We start from the raw sequence: 16,758 nt of genomic DNA, 5'->3' as shown, positions 1-16,758 counted from the left end.
GTGCGGCACATGCAAAAAAATCAACTACAACTATAGACAAAAATTGAACAGGATGTGAGTTATGAATTTTGGAATTCTGGCCCATTTTTGCACATTTACAGGGGTCATTCTTTTGCACCCTGATCCTAGAGGCCTCATCCGATTGACTTCAATTTTCGGCTGTACCACCTTAAGAACTGGGACCAAAATTTGTATTTTTCGAAATACTATATGACGGCGGCGGGGCCAAGAGGAGAAGACGGCAAATCTGTTGTCGACGTACAACAACAGCCAAACCCTTTGACTTGAACCTGGGTTTCTTCTCACGGAGGCTGCGATTGCAAATGAGAATGACATTTGTGGTTGCAGTTGTTTATTGTCTACAACAAGGCGATTTCATGAGTTAGTCTGACATTCGCCGGAGTTCACTCTGTCACTCTTTGCTGCAAAACAACGGAAAAAAAAAAGCAAACTTTAAAATGGCCAAATGTAGAGCCGTCAAGTTCTCCAGTGGGGGCCGCCCAGCCAAGAGCATCCTGAGATATCATTTGGCTTTTTGGAAAGCTGCGCCAAAACAATGTGACCAAAGTTTCTTTTAAAACAGTTGACCAGGCACATTCCATTCCATTTCAATTCTCAGCCAAACTCCGCCTCCTTGGCCTGCCCCTCCCACCACCTCCCACCTACTGCAGGTGTGTCTGTTCAGTTAGTCCTTGAGATGTGCCTGTTCGCCTTCCAGCAACCTCCGGGGGAGGGAGGTTTGGGGGAATTTCCAGCCGCCCCAGTTCCTGGGAGGACGAGGCTACGGGGCAAGGACCGTGCGACTCCCCTCTCCCACCATGGAGGAAAGAGAAGCTGCTACCCAAACCCTAAACATAAACCCTAACCCTAAACAGCATACAAGGAGAAGACAAAGTCAATTTATCACAATTTTTATTTTTACTGGTTTACTACTAGTGACCAAAATTACTTGAAGGATAAAACAGCTGAGGCGCAACACGGTACAATGATGTCATGCTGGTGCAATGGGTAAATCTTGATAAGGGGACCATCAAGAGAGTAAAGCGTCGTCATTAGTTAAAATGTCACTTGTTTGAAATGGTCAACTAACTGCATGCTTGTCCACTTGGAGCCAGATTTTGATCGTTTAAAACTTGAAGCAACAGCATTTTTTTAAGACAGTGAGGTAATGTTTGATCGACCACCAGGAGGTGCCACAATCTTCTGAGCCGACCTCCGAGGAATGTGGTCATCAATCTGAGTTCCTGTGAGTGACAAAATACTAGCTAGTGACCACAAATTCAAAGTTTTAAAAGAAATAGCTATTTATTAATAGCGAGTGTTATCAAATAATCATTTTACCGGCCAAAGTGAAGCCTGATTGGTGGAGTTTTCGGGGGCCAGTCTGGAGTTTAAAACAAGTAGTTGCTTTCTTAGTCCGTGTGGGCGTCATCAATTTGTTGATAGTCGTGCTATCATGGACTGGTCCATCGTATATTCCACGAGGTACACCTCGATTCTCAGCCACCTGAGCAGAAATAAATGTCACAAGTCATATTCGACAGCCTGTTGTTTGATAGATTAGAAGACAATTCTAATGAGATCATGATTTGTGGACCTGCTCATCTTAGCTTACCTTGTGGCGAGCTCTGATCCTGCGGTATGTACTCTCAGGAAACGCTTTTCTTGGAATGAAGCGTGCAGAACCTTCCGTTACATTTAATTTTCCATGCTCCAGAACAACTTGACCAGCAGCGATGACGACTGAGGCAACACCTCGAAACTCCAGGCCTTCGAGGATGTTCACTTCTACTGTCTGCCAGAAGCAGAACTTAGATGTCTTTTAAATAGAACTAAAGCACTTGAGTTATTGTGAGGCAAAATTTGTTACCAAGTTGTGTGCGTTGGCAGAGACAGTCTTGGTGTCTGTTGGGTTCCAAACAACAATGTCAGCATCGGAACCAACAGCAATTCGTCCTGTTTATAAATAGAGAACATGTCGTCATACAGTTTTAGTGTAGACCCTAGGAAATTGCAGCCAGAATGTTAAAAACATTTTTTAGTTTTGTTTTTTACTTTACCACAAAACTGATACCTTTGCGGGGGTAAAGGTTGAAGAGTTTTGCTGCATTGGTACTTGTCAGAGCTACAAACTCATTTTCGTCTATCATCCCCATACACTACAGGAACCAAAAAAAAATGTTTTAACAACATAATTCATGAAACATTCTTTTTTTTTTTTTTTCATTTATTTTTTTGCTACAGTTAGACAATCAAGTTGGGCCAAGTATCGTACCACCATTCTGTCCCAGACCACAGACATTCTCTCCTCAATTCCATTTGTTCCCTCTGGTATGAGAGTAAAGTCATCTTTACCCACGGCCTTCTGTGCTGTGCAGAAGCTCGCTTGAGCACTGGAAGTCACCTGCAGGTCACCGCTATAAGACAGCATAGACGCATGGTGTGGTTTAACTAATCACGGCAAGAAAAGGCTGTCATCATACAAACAACACTAACCACGCCAGAAGTGAACGTAGGTAGCGCGGAGTTGAAGGATCAGGGTTGAGCGGCGGGCTCATAACGAGGGCGGCAGCGGTAGCCCAATCTTTGGACCAATACTGAGAGCCATCCACTGCCAAACTGGCTGTGATTGGCTCTCCGTAGACGACAATCCCTGCCCAAAAACAAATGGGATTCATTCACATTCAATGTGGCTGAGCAGGTCCATCTTGAAGTACACAAGCCTGAGAGGCCTGCAGTCAGCACACATTTTCAAGGAGGAAAACACCGGTCACCTTTCTTCCTGGCCTTGGAAATCACATCAGCAGCAGATTTGCTCATCACCTTCGTCACATAAAGTGGACAGTTTGCTCGTTTTGCAATTGTAACGGCTCGGTGGACTGCCTCAGCCTCCACCTTAAACATAAGTTGACATCACATAATATTCTTTTCAGCTGTTTTGAGCCCTTTTGATGTCTCTTCGAGGAATGAAAACGGACCTCTTCAGGATGAGCGAAGACATGTCCTTCGGGTCCAGTGATGCCAAGACCGAGAACCATTTTTTGCCTCTAAGACATAACACGACACTTTTTCAACCCCCTTGATGTTGATCGCGGTTCCGGAGAGCTCATTTAAAGTCACCTCAGAAACAATGTCACCATTCTCAGCATGGACCAAGGCGACAGCTCCCAAATCCCTCAGGACACCAAAAGCCTCATAAAGCTGTGAGTAAAAACGGGAAGGAGATTTAGTGCAACACACACCACTGAGCTACATCGCTAATAGGTGGAAGAGAACTCCACACACCATAAGGCAGACGGCCACACGCTGGCAGTAAAAAGAAACAAAAGTACCTGTGAATCCGTACTCTGATATCTGTCCTTGTAGGTCATAAAAAACAGGAAAGAGTTAACACCTGCAAGGCAAATATTGTCATCAGACGCTACTTGCAAATGCCCTGAAATGACGGCTGACAAGGATTCCAAATCGTCAGTAAAAATGCTTTGCAAACATAAGATTAAAACACTGCCGACCAAGCACAACCTACTGGCAGACACACCGCATATACGGCACGGTGGTATGTGATAACTTGTGCACATTAATCGAGTCGGAACAACCTCTATCCTTGACAAGAATCTCCAGGTCCTCGCCAAGTCCATCATGCCAGCGGGTGATATCCACATGGAAGGAAAAGTCGCAGCAAGCGCTTTGGCGGGCCGCGCCCATCCATTCCTCAAATGCCGACAACAGACTGGTCCCCGGCTCCGCCAACACGTGGTCAACTGTGAAGAGAACCATGACTTGAAGCGCAGGGGCCCTTTGTGAAAGCAAAAGAGTGTGAATGATGGAGCAGTTTGCTGACCGATCATGGTGGTTCCGCCGGCCAGAGCCGCTCGGGTCCCCTGATAGAAGTCATCGGAAGGATTCAGGCCTTTCTGGCAAGCGTGCAGGTTAGTGTTGGCGTCGATGCCTCCCGGGATGACCAAGTGGCCGCATGCTTCCACTGTCCGGACACCTGCGGGGACCATCAAATTCTCCCCAATTTGTCTGTGCGGGGAACATGAGCGCAAGTCAACTGGACAACTCGCGTTTGCACTCGACAGGCACTCCATACACAAAACGTCCTAGAATCGTGATATATTGCTGTCATGATCACGGGCTGAATTAACACTTTTTTTGGGGGGGGATCAAAAATGTAGATACACAACATTGGACCTCCAAAAGCAGAACAATAGCACAAAACAGGCATTTTGATGGTAATGGAACAATATTTGAGTTGGTCAGGGTTAAATGTCAAAATAAAAGCAAGCTACTTGATGGTTCCTTCTTCAATGTAAACATCTGCATAAAAGGAATGGTCGTCATTGACAATCTTTCCTCCTTTGATGATCAGACAGTTGTCCTAAAAAGAGACAACGCAAATATATGTCATTAATGCGCTACACATATGCACTCAAAATCATCTTGAAATGTTGCTCTTCAAACTGATGTTGAAAGATGCATTTGATTATTTTCAATGCAGTTTATTTATATGAAACATTTTAATATGTAATAATAAATAATACTGACTCACAGCCGAGAAGAGTAACGTGTTATTCATCAGGGTTCAGTAATCAACCTCAATACACTTAATCATTTATAATTGACTTAAATAATACTTTCACTGTCTCAAATACATAAAAAAAACCTGTTTCCAAATAATGCAAACTTATTTGGTTCATGGATAACCTGAAGCAACCAATATGAACTGAAGAAAAGGACTTGATTGAGTTCAAAAAGGGTTTGATTGCAAAAAGTTATCGCGACGTGAAAAGAAAACAAAAAAAGAGGTTGTTTGATGGTATGCCGTTTAACTGTGATATAAAACCCAATTTAAATGACATTGAAATTGATAGTGTGACCAAAACAATATTTTCGAGAGTGATTATGATTGTAAATTGTACTGGAAGCCACAAATTGAATACACCAAAAGTAGATTAGCTCAATCAGCGGCTGTTCTGTGTAAAGTAAAAGATTGTTGCCTCGTCTTGCATATTGTGCTGAAGTTTGGGGAAGTGGATATGAAACAAATATGGATGCAATTATTATATTACAGAAAAGTGCAACAAGATTAATTAACAAGGTTGGCTAAAAAGAATCTACAAATAAATAATTCATAGTTTTTTTTTTGTTTTGTTTTTATTTCTAAATATTGTTTATCTAAAGACATTGTAAATCCCCTTTCATCCAGTAAAGAAAAGCCTCCCTCTTTGTATTCAGACTTTTTACCTGGACATGTCCAGAGGGGAACACCACAAGCGGGCCACGTCCCCTCGGTGCGCGAGCCATTCTGCGCCGCTGCGTCTGTGGGCTGAATGACTCAAAGTTTAGCGTTTTGTTTTCAAAAGCTCCTTCAACGCTGCAGAACATTCCACCGTATTTCATCCTAGGCCGAGGAGAGTCCGAGCCCAGCTTGGACAATAGTGAGGCGCGGTCATCGTCCTGAGAAGTTCTTCTTTCAGACATCTCACCACCACCAAGAAGAGATGCGACTGAAAATCGAGACAACGAGACGACTGCTGAAAGGCCAGAAATGAGGGAAGCGTCGGAGAGATGTGACCTAAAACCAATGTGAAAGGAGGAGGAAGAGCAGTCATGGGGAAGAGAGCACAGATCAAGGCCATTTCACTCAGCCGAGTCCAACGCTAAATACATGAACAAGATGCTATCGTGCTGAGCTTCTTCTGATTTGAGTCCCTGAAATAGTAGTCAAGGAAGACAAGAACAAGGAAGTTCAACATTGCTATCCCAAACCGAAAATGACTTCAGCTACCTCACACGGTTCACGCGGGCCATACGTCACATGACCTCACAAAGAAATGATGTCATATTCAGTGACATTGTGGCTCCACTGCACCCTTTAATGTTGATGTTTTCAACATGACAAGTTCTGAATCGGATTTCTATGCCTGTCAAATCCTCTCAGCCATCACACATACGCGCAATCATTTCACTTGATAGCTTGGTAGGCTAAAAGGCTTCAGTAACAGTAAAGTTCAAACACAACCTCCGATTTTCTGGGACTGAAAGTAAAAAAGAAGGCACTTGACCCACGAGCCACCGTCCTAAGGGAAATGGAAATGAAAATGAAAAAATCATTTTCTTTGTTAATGTGCATGTTTCTGCTTGTGTTCCACACTCTAGACCGAAATTAGCCAGACAAGACAGTGAAAGGTTTTGCAACACTTCTGTCTTGGCGTTTGCTGTTGGTTCAGAATTCAGTTTGTATTTCCTTGTGTTGCTTTGCCCGTTTGTCTCGTTACGTTATCGGCTCCACGCGTGCTTGTCATCCCAGTCCCTAGCGTGAGCCAGTCGGCGCCCTCCACCCCTTTTGTCTCTTGTCCAGGTGCTCCTTCATGTCTCGTCAATTTGTCTGCATCGAGATCGCCGCTTTCTTTCAGTGCTTGTCGGTTCATTGTCAAATGAACTTGGTCCATGCCACGTCTTGTCGCTTTTCTTCATCTGCAGTCTAGGTCAAGAGAGTTTGTTGTGATCATTTCTGCATATCCCAGTTCACTGTTTGCCGTTTTATTTTATTGTTTGAATTAAACATTTTGATTTGCAGTCCTGCCTCGCTTCCCCGCATTTGCAACCCTCCTCTACAAAAATTCATGACAACTTTAGTTCTGAGAATAGCACAGCACAGATCAATTTGCAGCAACCCGTTTTGTTTCATTGCAGTCACGCTTGCTGCTCCCTAACAATGCTAAAACGTATCAATTGTTTTTAATGTCCAGAAATGTTCACTTCGGCAGACATTTAGGGGAAAAAGAGATGACATATATGTGCTGTTTATAAGTGCTGTCTTTATTTGCACCTTTTAAAACAATGTCCATAACACACTATATTTCCGCAGATGTGGAAAATAGTACTTTTGACATCCGAGACAAAAGGCAGTAGAAACCATCATCACCTGCTCTGGGAATCAGCACACAGGCATTGTGGGACGTTGAGGTCAGCTGGTATTGGGGAGGATGAATGTTCAGTTGCGCGGTGCCGGACGCTAAAAGACAAAGCCAGAACCAAAGCTAAACATTTTCTAGTCTTAGGTTTCCTGTATAACTGACTTGTTGGGTTAGGGTGCCCTTATAAGGGCGTCTTTACGCCTACAAAAAGAGCGTTCCTGCCTCCACCTCCCACCAAGGTAGGCAGTGCTTTCCTCTTCTGTTTTTTTATAAACACAGAGATCTAACTGTCCCGTATCTAGTTTATTTCCTCCTTTTCTTCACGTCAAGTTTGGTCATGGCTAGTGCTCATTATGTAGACTGGCATACATGTGTATGCACTTGCGTGTGCGTGTGTGTGGTCATGAGAGAAGAGCAGAGAGAACGATGTACTGGGCCAGCTGCGGCCAAGTGTTTAAGATCACCACCCGCCAAGGTGGGAACCTCGGTTCCAGTCATCCACTGGCAGAAGAGTGCGTGGGCAAAATGGAAATTTCAGGTTCATCACGTGTGGACAGATAGAGCGAACAGAAATGGACCATCCACCCAAAACATTCCCGCAATCAATGGGCGCAGTGTCCTCAGGCAAGACACCAAGTGACGCCCTGAATTGCTCTCTGCGCTCAGTGTGTGCCTGTTTCTGCTGTGTGCGTGACTTTGATGGATTAAATGCAGAGAACACATTTCATAAAGACCATGAAGAGGATTCTTCTGCTCTCTGACCAAAACTCAAGTTCAACAAAAGAGAGGATGCCAAAATGCAAATCAAGCAAGCAAAGACAAAGAATATTCCCGCAGATTTCAAATGTTAGCTCAGCATATTGGAAGTTCAGCACAGAGCCACAGAGAACTCACCAGCTGATGCTAGGACCACAGAATGAAGGCCAACGAGAAGAATAAAAAGAGAAAGAGAAACTTCTCCTCCAATTCTTTGATTTGTCGCCTCTGAGCTTCGATGAATTCTTCCAACTCTTTGTTCCGCTACGACGGACAAATTGAAAGTGGATGACGAAGCATAGCAAGTATATACGGAGCGCAGGTGGTTTTCAGCTCTAACCTGTTGCGTGGCTTGCAGCAGATCCATTCTCTCTTTGAGGATCTGAGCGTCTCGCTCCCTCAATTCGCACATCACAGCTCGTTTCCACTGGTCCATGGCGCTCCTAAGCCCCTCCCGCTGGTCGTCAGTCAGCACGTCATTCACGCAACCGTCGCTCACCTTTTGTCCATCCATTCTGGACTCATCCTGCTGTCGTAGCGCCTCGTACAACATGGCCTCCAGCTCCAGGATTCTCTGCGAGACAATCCACGTCCATCAGTGGGCCATCTGGAAATTTGAGGGCAATTTACCTGATGAGCCTGATCCATGGAACGCTTCCTGAAGTCCAGTTCTTCGTCCAGGTAGCCCTTCTGCTTGCAGAACAAATCCTACCCGTGCAAGCACGCACACGCACACATGGTTCAAGGTCAGAGATGCTCTAGTGCAGGGGTGGGCAAACCTCTTGATTGGTGGGCCGCAATGGGTTCTAAATTTGACAGAGGGGCTGGACCAGGAGCAGATGGATGGAGTGTTTTGGTCACCTCACCTCATTGGAGAAAAAAACGACATTTAATTTGAAATGAAAATGAACAAAGCATGACGACAAAATATGTGTCTTTGACACACCACAGTATTTAGAAAATAAAACATGAACAAGGTTTATTCATTTCATTTTTTTCAAGTTTGGCGGGCTGGATTAAAACGTTTAATGGGCCGCACGTGGCCCCCGGGCCGTAGTTTGCCCACGCCTGCTCTAGTGCGTTGCTGTAGTTCCTCTTTGCTGATGTTGCATGTCTACCTTCTCACTTTCAATGTCCAACATCTTCTGTTGAAGCGCTGACTTTGTCGCTTCAATGGATTCCAACCACTGACATAAGGACAGCATTAGACTGCGACTGTTTTGACATGGTCACAATGTGTGCGCGTGTGTGCGTTACCTTCTCAGCCAGAGTGAGAACAGTCCTGGCATGAATCACAATCACCTGTTCCTCATTGGTGAGATTCTGCAGGACCCAACAAACTTCTTTCAGTTTGTACAAAAGTCACATTTGGGGTGAACGAGTCGAATAAGACGATACATGACCAAAACAAGACCACAGATAAGATAAGATGTCCCACAATGGGGAAATTTGAGACAGCATGTTCAGTGGAGACGAAATAAGTTGAACATACACTTACGGCGTTATCGCCTAGGATGTCCAACTTCTTCATCAGATCACTGATCACAATGTCCTGGAGAGACGAGCAAGCTGAACGCAGGCAGCTCTTGCATGGAAGACGCTGAGGAAGGGATGTTTTTTTACGTACCGTGACACCTTCTGCCTCGCAGTAGATCTGCAAAGGACTGAGGCAGTCTGGAAAATGGACTTGGTGAAATTTCATGACAGGAGAGCGCCACTCCCGCTCCTGAACACAAAGATGCATTTGTCATACGTCATCTCGTGTCAACATTGTTGCCTGAGTCTTATCACCTCCAGTTCTAAGATCCGGAACTCAAGTAGTTCGTTTTGGTCTCGGACGTCCTGGATGTCATTTTTCAAATGCACTTCTTCTGCCTCCATTTGCCTCACCTGAAAAAAGGAAGACATTATCTTCTGTAGCTTGCAGGGATTGTGTTTTTTCTCTTTGTATTGGAGGGGAGTGTTTAGTGCGCCAGAAGGTTCCTTTTCTTCCTTAAAGGAAAGCAATCAGTGGTCTCCTTGGTCCATAACATATAGGTTTTTCCACGCGCTTCTTCTGTTTCAATATCCCGAATGTTGTTTTATGATTGAAAGCATCCAATGGAAGTGAAGATGAGTGAGCTAACTAAGCGCTTTTCGCTTGTGAAGGGAGCACCAAGTTGAGCAGGAGCTGCACGCTTCCACATGAGACAGTAAACTGAAATGACTGAGATTCACCTTTTCTACCAACTGCTGGTTCCTCTGATACAACAACTGCTTCTCTTCCACCCACTTCACATCCTACAAGATGATGGTCACTGTGAATAAACATATCTGGACAACGTGACAACCAAAACGGTGTGTGTGTTTGCGCGTACCCGTCCTTGTTGTTTCAGGGCTGACTCTAGATCTGTAACCCTGATTTTATATTGACTGATTTCAGCCATCAGTTGTTCTCTGTTCTGAAAAGAATCAACTCGTATTGAACCTTCGATGACAAATGGAAGTGTTAACCTGGAGGTCGCAGAAAGGGGGAGTTACCTTGATCTCCTTCTCAGGGTCATAGATGCCTCCGCTCGTCTCAGTGAGCAGAGCATAGGCTCGTTGCAGCGCTTGATATTCTTGAGTCAACTGGCGGTACCGAAGCTCGGCTTCCTCCCTAACGGCCACCTGTAACGCAACACTACTACCAGAATCAGTCAGACCAGTAACAAACGATTTCAACACAAACACTGACTTATCAAGGCTGGTGGAACACGAGACTAACTTGCGGCTGAAGAGGAAAATTTCACGACGAGCCGCAGTTATCTTTCATCGGAAAAAAAATCGAGTCAAAGAAAAAAGGGCCGCAATACACAAGTGGGTACCTCTTCAGGCTCCGCGTCGGGTGTTTTGTCAGTGTAAAAAGACAAGGTTGATCCATCCGAGTCCACCGACACGTCTTCGTCGTAACCATAGAATGTTTCTATGACCTGCGGACGTGACAGTGGTTAAGTTTATCCATTCATCCATCCATTCTCTGTAGCGCTTATCCTTACTTGGGTAACAAGTCGCTGCCCTTATATTGTTTCAAATTATAGAGCGGTCAACGAAATAAAATTGCAACAAACAAATCAACAAGAAGAAAGTCGTCTCACCCTGCAGGATCTCACAGTCCGTTTCCTCCTCAGTGATTCTTGGCGTCTGTATCGTAATAATAAATCTCTTTCCTGCTGACAAAAATAATTGAGGTCTGAGATTCTTCCAAAGTCTCGGTGGAATAATAATTGCTACACCACTGAAACAGAACTCACAATAACATTTTTCACGTAACCTCCAGTTTCCAGAGCCTGGAAAACATTCGGATATACTATCAAAGTGTCAGTGGTGAATATTAATGAATCAGCTAGAAAGACGCTGTACTGTATTGTCACTGCATCTCCAAAAGCATTATTTTGCAGGAGAAAAAAAAAAAAAACAGCCTATTATACGAGTTATTGAACAAACTTTTGATGTGCTCTCAAGTTATTTTGCGCATTTTAGATGGGTTAGTAATGTGTACGGACCAATAGTAGCGAGTTTCTGAAAAAAGGTGAAATGGATGAGAATTTGGAAATCAAAGGTTTCTGCCTGACAGCGACACGGTGAAACAGTTGTGGTTCTGAATGTCAACTAGAACAAGGACCTTGGACAAGTCGTCTATGATGTGCTGCTGCTCCAGAACCTGAAGTCGCAGAAACTCCATTTCACTGTCCTCTTGGTTGTAACCGTGGTAACCACCAGAGCTGCCACGGTCCAGGTCGTTTAGCGAACTCGGCCTTCTCTGCGGATCAGAACAAACACAACTTTTTATGTGATCTATTTGCTCTGCTCGTCCAAGCAAAACAGGACACAAAGCGTTACCATCGTTGCCATCTCCATGTTCTCCTGGGTGACAAAGCGCAGTTTGTTTTCAAGGCGACACAGCATGAGCGATAGCTCTTCATTCTTCCTACTCAGACGTTTGTTTTTGTCCAGAAGAGGAAGAAACTGACTCTCTGTTTCTCTCAGTCGTTTCAGCTACCCGTGCCACCGGACAGGAAAGACAACACACAGGTGATGTGATATACGAAGAATACAATACATGCGGCGGAAGCGCGCTTCACCAACAACTTAGGCTACAACCAAACTGAAATGGGTTTATGGACCAAATTATTGTTAAGATATTATTAAGGTTCAAGAGCTTTCTTCTGCAAGTAGCAAACGACCTTGGCAACGACACAAAATATTCTCTTGGCTGTTTGCTCTATGCATCACACACTTATATGTCGCTCACATTTTCTGTTCTAAATTTGCTTTCAGTATGGCTCCCCAGAAACGGTGCTTGTAGGAAGCCCTGAAAAAGTTTGGGGTTTCTGCGGCATCCAGTGGGCTCCCCTTGGCAGTGGCTGAATGCGTGCTACTGCTGGAGGAGCAGCGGGTCCGGCGGAACCCCGGCCATCTGTTCCTTGGCGGAATAGATGAATTCTATTTTCATTCATCTGAATGGCAAAAATGACTTGGGTTCACCATAAAAGTGACACATTCAATTTGTGAACCGAGATTTCCAAACAATCAATTGGACTTTATCGATCGAGCAAATTTCATACAGAAAATGTAGCAAAGCGCTTCGCCCAATGAAAGCAAGAAAACAACCTTACATCTTCATACATGCAGAACAACTGCTGCCAATAAATTACCAGTTCATTACGTTCTTCAGACAGCAGAGCGTTTCGATCCTCCAGTTTCCTGATGACTGCGCTGAGCTCAGCGATTTTCAGTTGAAACCTTCGTGTATCTCGATCCTCCTGAGACTAAACAAGCGCGCGCACACACAGAAATACACACGGCACCTTGTAAACCACATCACCTCCGTTGGGGTGATGGGATCTTCACATTCAATTCAAATTAAAAACCGCCAGCAGGCTTTTATGAAATATTTCAATCTTCTTGCAAATTCAGCATTGACCGGTGACGACACATCAAAGAATTGTGGGACAAAATGATTTTTTGCTGGGGATGGAATTGGATGCGCATGGTGGAGTTGTGGGATTAGGTGATGAACACAAAGTTGATTTTGGTGAGACTGGTGGGCGGTAGAGGAGGCGGGGCTTACGATATAAAGAGGATTGTTAGTGGCGATGTTAGCAACATTTCCAGGGCAGTTTAGCCCCGCCCTTTGCGCATCCCTCAGAACTGCGATTTGCTGCTCGGCAGCCTGAGTCTGCAGCTGAAGGCGGTGGGCGTGGCCAGCCTGTAGCCCCAGTGCTTTATCCAAAACACTAACCGCTCTGTCCTTCAGTTTGATCTCGTCCATCTGGACATACAAACGGGTAGCACTTAGTCAGGCAAACACACGGAGACACGGCCAGGCCACGCGTAGCACTCCAACTGTACACGATGCATCTGATTTGAAATCAGACACACCAGGTTTGGAGTTTTCTTTTTTTCAGACAAAAACCTTTTTCTAGTGAAGAGCAAAAAACTATTACCTCGCTGACAGTTTCAGCTGACACTTCGGCCTTGGCCAGAACCTTGCCCCAAAAAAGACACAAAAAAAACCCACACACACCCAAATAAAAAAAAAACCCAGCTGATCGTGTCGGGAACACTTCAAAATAAGGCTCCCCGACCCAATCCAAACTGCGCTCTATCGCCATGCCGCCGTTAAAGCTGATGTGCCAGGTGTGTGTGTGGCGCATGGAAGATTTTGTCTTCTGATGTTCAGTGGAGTTACTGCTCGGTGTGCGTTGGGTTTTCTGTAAATGCTTGTTTGGTCTTCATTGTGATTTATATTCAAATCTAGGAAGGAAATGGTCCGAATCATTTCTTCGTCATGTGTGAATTTTTATGTTGCCAGTTATGTCGATGGTCTGTGAGCTCTTGTGGGCGTGTCCAGTTTTTGTTATTTCTAAATATCGCCTGCATATTATTTCGATGGGGTCACGGAGCCTTATTTTGAAGGTTCCCCGACCTGATCAGCTGTTTTTCTAGACAAAGTTTTTGTCCGAAAAAAGAAAACTCCAAACCTATTTTATAGAAGGCGAGATGAACGCTATAACACTATCTGCCCTACCAGTCGACGGATCTCCCTCTCACAGTCTCGTTTGGTTTTGTTCAGTTCCTCCTGGTGCTGGTGATGAGCGGATCGTAGCTCGGCCACGCGCGACTGGCAGGCCTGGTGGGCCACTGCCAGAGCTTCTTCTGTGCTCCTCTTTGCTCCACGTTGCTCCTGAAGCTCCTGCTGGAGGCGACGTCGCTCGACCTCCCAACTCCTCCGTGTCTCCTCCACCTCTGCCAGCAAAGCGCTCCTCACCTGATGAACCGCAAGAAAGATCAGATTGTAGATCACGGTGACTCCGGTACTGTCTATTACTGGCGACAAGCTACAAAAAAAGAGTCGGGGCGATGTCAAAGCCGAGATAGACAAGTAAGCATGCAGAAAGTCAGATGCGGAACAGCGGGATCACCTTATCCATGGAGCCGTCTCTCAGTGTTAGAACCAAAGCGTTCAGTCGTTGGATCTCTCCATCTTTGATTTTGATCACTCTCATCAGCTCCATCTCGTGCTGCCGTAGTAACGACTCCCTGGTATTGGCTAGCTCTTTCTGCTTCTCCTCGTGGAGTTTGCTTTTGAGTTCCGTCATGGCAACGGTGGCGCGATGGTGCTCTGTCCGCAGTTCCTGACTCTTCTCTCTCTCCAGACGGCTAACCTGACATCACATACACATCGAATCTGCATTAGGACGACTTGACGCACACACACACGCGCGCGCACGCAGACACACACCGCATCCGTTGAGGATTTCACCTTGTTCTTTTCCTGCTGAAGTTCTAACTGAATGTCTATCAGTTTGGCTCGCAACTCGTCATTGACAACTTGAACGGTGCCCATGGTGTCCGCTCTCTCACCCTTGGCCCGCCCTCCTGGAGCTCGTTTGGACATCTCTTACTTGAGTCTTGCTCGTCGTCAGTCAGAGATCACAACATTTGCACCTGGATACCACAAACACACAACACATTGTGAAAGACAAACACCTGAGCAAGGCTCTGCTTTGTTAAACTGGACTCAGACTCAACTACAATCTGGACTTGATTTGGCTGTTACTGGGCCTCAAATGAGTTGAAAACATTATGTTGGAACATTGGAACCTCAATTTAGAATTTCAGAAAATGCTGTGTAGTCCACTTAAAAAGGCCCCTTTGAAAGAAGCTGGCTTCGCTAGAACTTTATCCTTGGTGTGGCCGAGTTCATCTCAGGGGGTCCACAAAAAAAATAAATAACTCCGAAACACGTTATTGACAATCATCACCCTTTTTATAGTTAATAAAATTCACATGCAAATAAGTGTGTGTGAGCACACACACACATACACACACACGTGCACACGCACACACACACGCAGGGGCACTCTTGTACATTACCGCCAAATGTAAATTGTAATTGGAACAAGGAGAACAAATTATGGGAACACATTTGGTTTAGTTTAATTCATATTTAGTCTCATGCACAATTAAAGGTGCCCAACCCACATGGGCTTAAAAGACCCCCAAAAAACAAACAGTAGACAGCCATTCACAAATATATCCGCATCCGTAAAATCCAAGCACGTAATAGAATCTGAGCCAAATAAAATGGCTTACACTGAAACAAATTAACAATTTCATTTGAATGCAAGGACTTTTTTTCATTCCTGTTTTGCCAAGGTATCAGATCGGGACTTGGTATCGGCAGACTCATGTTGGTATACCAAAAAAATGGTGATTGTGACATTCCTATTGTGAACCGAGCAACTGGAAGTTAAAAGGTAGAAATGGTGCATGCATAGAGTTATTAGCGTTTTAGATTGAGCTTCTACTGCATTCTTTTAACTGAACTCATCTGGCAGAACGATTCAAAAGAAGTCACAAGGCCACTTGCAAGTGCTGTCACATGCATTGTGCTCTTGGTTGAAACATGTTGGGAGTTTAGCTTCCTTTAACAATTAAACACATACAATAAGCCCAGAAGGTCTGGTGCAGCCAATAGAATCAGCATTTCAGGAAGAACCAAAAAAAAGCTGATGTCCAAAAGACCCAGTAGAAGAAATGAAAATAAGTGTTTCCATGGTAACTCCATCAACATGCTACAGTTGACATTACAGTCAATTGAGCAACCCTAACCCTGCACGCAGGTGAACGCACACACATGGGCTCACAAACACACGCACACGCTGTCATGTCATTACTCACCATTCAATAGGAAACCTGAGACACTGCATCGTGTGTGTGGGGGGGGGGCGTGTAGGTGTGTGTGCGTGTGTGTGTGCGTGCGTGTGCGTGAGCGCGAGTGCGTGTGTGTTTGTGTGTGTGAGAGAGAGAGGATGAGAGACTGTGTGCGTGCGTGTTAGCGTCCTTCGGTCAAGGCGGTATAGACAGCAGCAATTAGTACGGAGCTACTGTGTGCATGAGTTTGTCACCTACGGTACCTGTGAGCCACCTTCCAGCAGTACGTACAAATGAGCATGTGCGTGCATGGAGCAGTTAGCTATTAGCTGATGGCTTGCGTGTGTTTGGGAGTCGATACACTTCTGCCGCTGTCATCTTCCTCTCTGGCTTCCTCCTCCTCCTCCCCCTCCCCTCGTCATCTTCCGAGTCCCAGCATCCTCAGATGTGACGTTTGCCTTAACGTCACCAACCTGACAAATGTCTCCCCCAAGTGGACGTTCACCATCATTGCTGCAAACATTTTGTATTTTTTCTCTGCTGTTTGTGGCGCATGTGTGGAGGCGTTAAAATATGGGGCCGTTATTGTAGCAAAATTATTTACAAATGCGTATTTCAATCCACAAATGTATAAAAAGAATGCGTACCTGTAACCAGAGTCACAAATGTGAAGTGTTGACTAAATTAATTAATTAATTACTTAATTAGTTAAAAATAAGTGTTTCCTAAATGCAATAAAGGGAAACGTTGTTAAATTGTCAATCGGCAGGTGTAGGTAGGGAAGTTTCATCAGCTTTTATTGCTTCAGTGATTATATTATGTGTGTCATTTTGTCACATTTGTGACTCTGATTATAGGTACGAATACTTTTTACACATGTGTGGATTGAAATACGCAT

General features: G+C 44.8%; 2 protein-coding genes across 7 annotated transcripts; both read right to left on the bottom strand.

Annotated features, from left to right (window-relative positions):
• Positions 1–895: 895 nt before the first annotated feature.
• Positions 896–5,484, bottom strand: LOC148317942 (dihydropyrimidinase-related protein 2-like). Its single transcript, XM_088283821.1, has 15 exons — positions 5,248–5,484; positions 4,293–4,381; positions 3,842–4,026; positions 3,597–3,761; positions 3,333–3,394; positions 3,121–3,201; positions 2,979–3,047; positions 2,775–2,895; positions 2,497–2,653; positions 2,276–2,417; positions 2,075–2,159; positions 1,871–1,956; positions 1,616–1,795; positions 1,342–1,507; positions 896–1,244 (listed from the first exon to the last, which is right to left on the bottom strand). The coding sequence occupies exons 1-15, from the start codon at positions 5,482–5,484 to the stop codon at positions 1,153–1,155; spliced, it is 1,917 nt and encodes a 638-aa protein (XP_088139947.1). The 3' UTR covers positions 896–1,152.
• A 372-nt stretch (positions 5,485–5,856) lies between these two features.
• On the bottom strand, positions 5,857–16,282 carry jakmip3 (Janus kinase and microtubule interacting protein 3). Of its 6 annotated transcripts, none has more exons than XM_088283818.1 (24): positions 15,888–16,282; positions 14,467–14,651; positions 14,126–14,368; positions 13,732–13,971; positions 12,772–12,972; positions 12,356–12,469; positions 11,541–11,696; positions 11,323–11,460; positions 10,952–10,987; positions 10,796–10,870; positions 10,526–10,630; positions 10,200–10,328; positions 10,037–10,120; positions 9,897–9,959; positions 9,471–9,569; positions 9,307–9,405; positions 9,172–9,231; positions 8,937–9,002; positions 8,798–8,866; positions 8,310–8,387; positions 8,020–8,253; positions 7,818–7,943; positions 6,932–7,021; positions 5,857–6,487 (listed from the first exon to the last, which is right to left on the bottom strand). In XM_088283818.1, the coding sequence occupies exons 2-22, from the start codon at positions 14,599–14,601 to the stop codon at positions 7,827–7,829; spliced, it is 2,541 nt and encodes an 846-aa protein (XP_088139944.1). In that variant the 5' UTR covers positions 14,602–14,651; positions 15,888–16,282; the 3' UTR covers positions 5,857–6,487; positions 6,932–7,021; positions 7,818–7,826. The 6 variants fall into 6 exon arrangements, with proteins under 6 accessions (XP_088139944.1, XP_088139945.1, XP_088139940.1 ...); XM_088283819.1 differs by having other exon boundaries at positions 10,796–10,867; XM_088283814.1 differs by having other exon boundaries at positions 9,172–9,405; positions 10,796–10,867.
• Positions 16,283–16,758: the final 476 nt, after the last annotated feature.

This window comes from Idiotropiscis lumnitzeri, chromosome 20, assembly GCF_059441095.1.
Source record: "Idiotropiscis lumnitzeri isolate Australia: NSW breed Sydney's pygmy pipehorse chromosome 20, RoL_Ilum_1.0, whole genome shotgun sequence".
Taxonomy (NCBI): Eukaryota; Metazoa; Chordata; class Actinopteri; order Syngnathiformes; family Syngnathidae; genus Idiotropiscis; species Idiotropiscis lumnitzeri.
This window is presented reverse-complemented; position numbering and strand designations above follow the sequence as displayed.

Excerpts from the sequence above, each read along its gene's own strand:
- LOC148317942 (XM_088283821.1), bottom strand. The coding sequence starts at position 5,484 with ATGTCTGAAAGAAGAACTTCTCAGGACGATGACCGCGCCTCACTATTG. Across the intron at positions 4,382-5,247 it reads TCCCCTCTGGACATGTCCAG|GACAACTGTCTGATCATCAA; the intron begins GTAAAAAGTCTG and ends GTCTCTTTTTAG. Across the intron at positions 2,896-2,978 it reads TCTTCGCTCATCCTGAAGAG|GTGGAGGCTGAGGCAGTCCA; the intron begins GTCCGTTTTCAT and ends CTTATGTTTAAG.
- jakmip3 (XM_088283814.1), bottom strand. The coding sequence starts at position 14,601 with ATGTCCAAACGAGCTCCAGGAGGGCGGGCCAAGGGTGAGAGAGCGGAC. Across the intron at positions 13,972-14,125 it reads GAGACGGCTCCATGGATAAG|GTGAGGAGCGCTTTGCTGGC; the intron begins GTGATCCCGCTG and ends GCGGTTCATCAG. Across the intron at positions 8,388-8,797 it reads TGGACATTGAAAGTGAGAAG|GATTTGTTCTGCAAGCAGAA; the intron begins GTAGACATGCAA and ends TTGCACGGGTAG.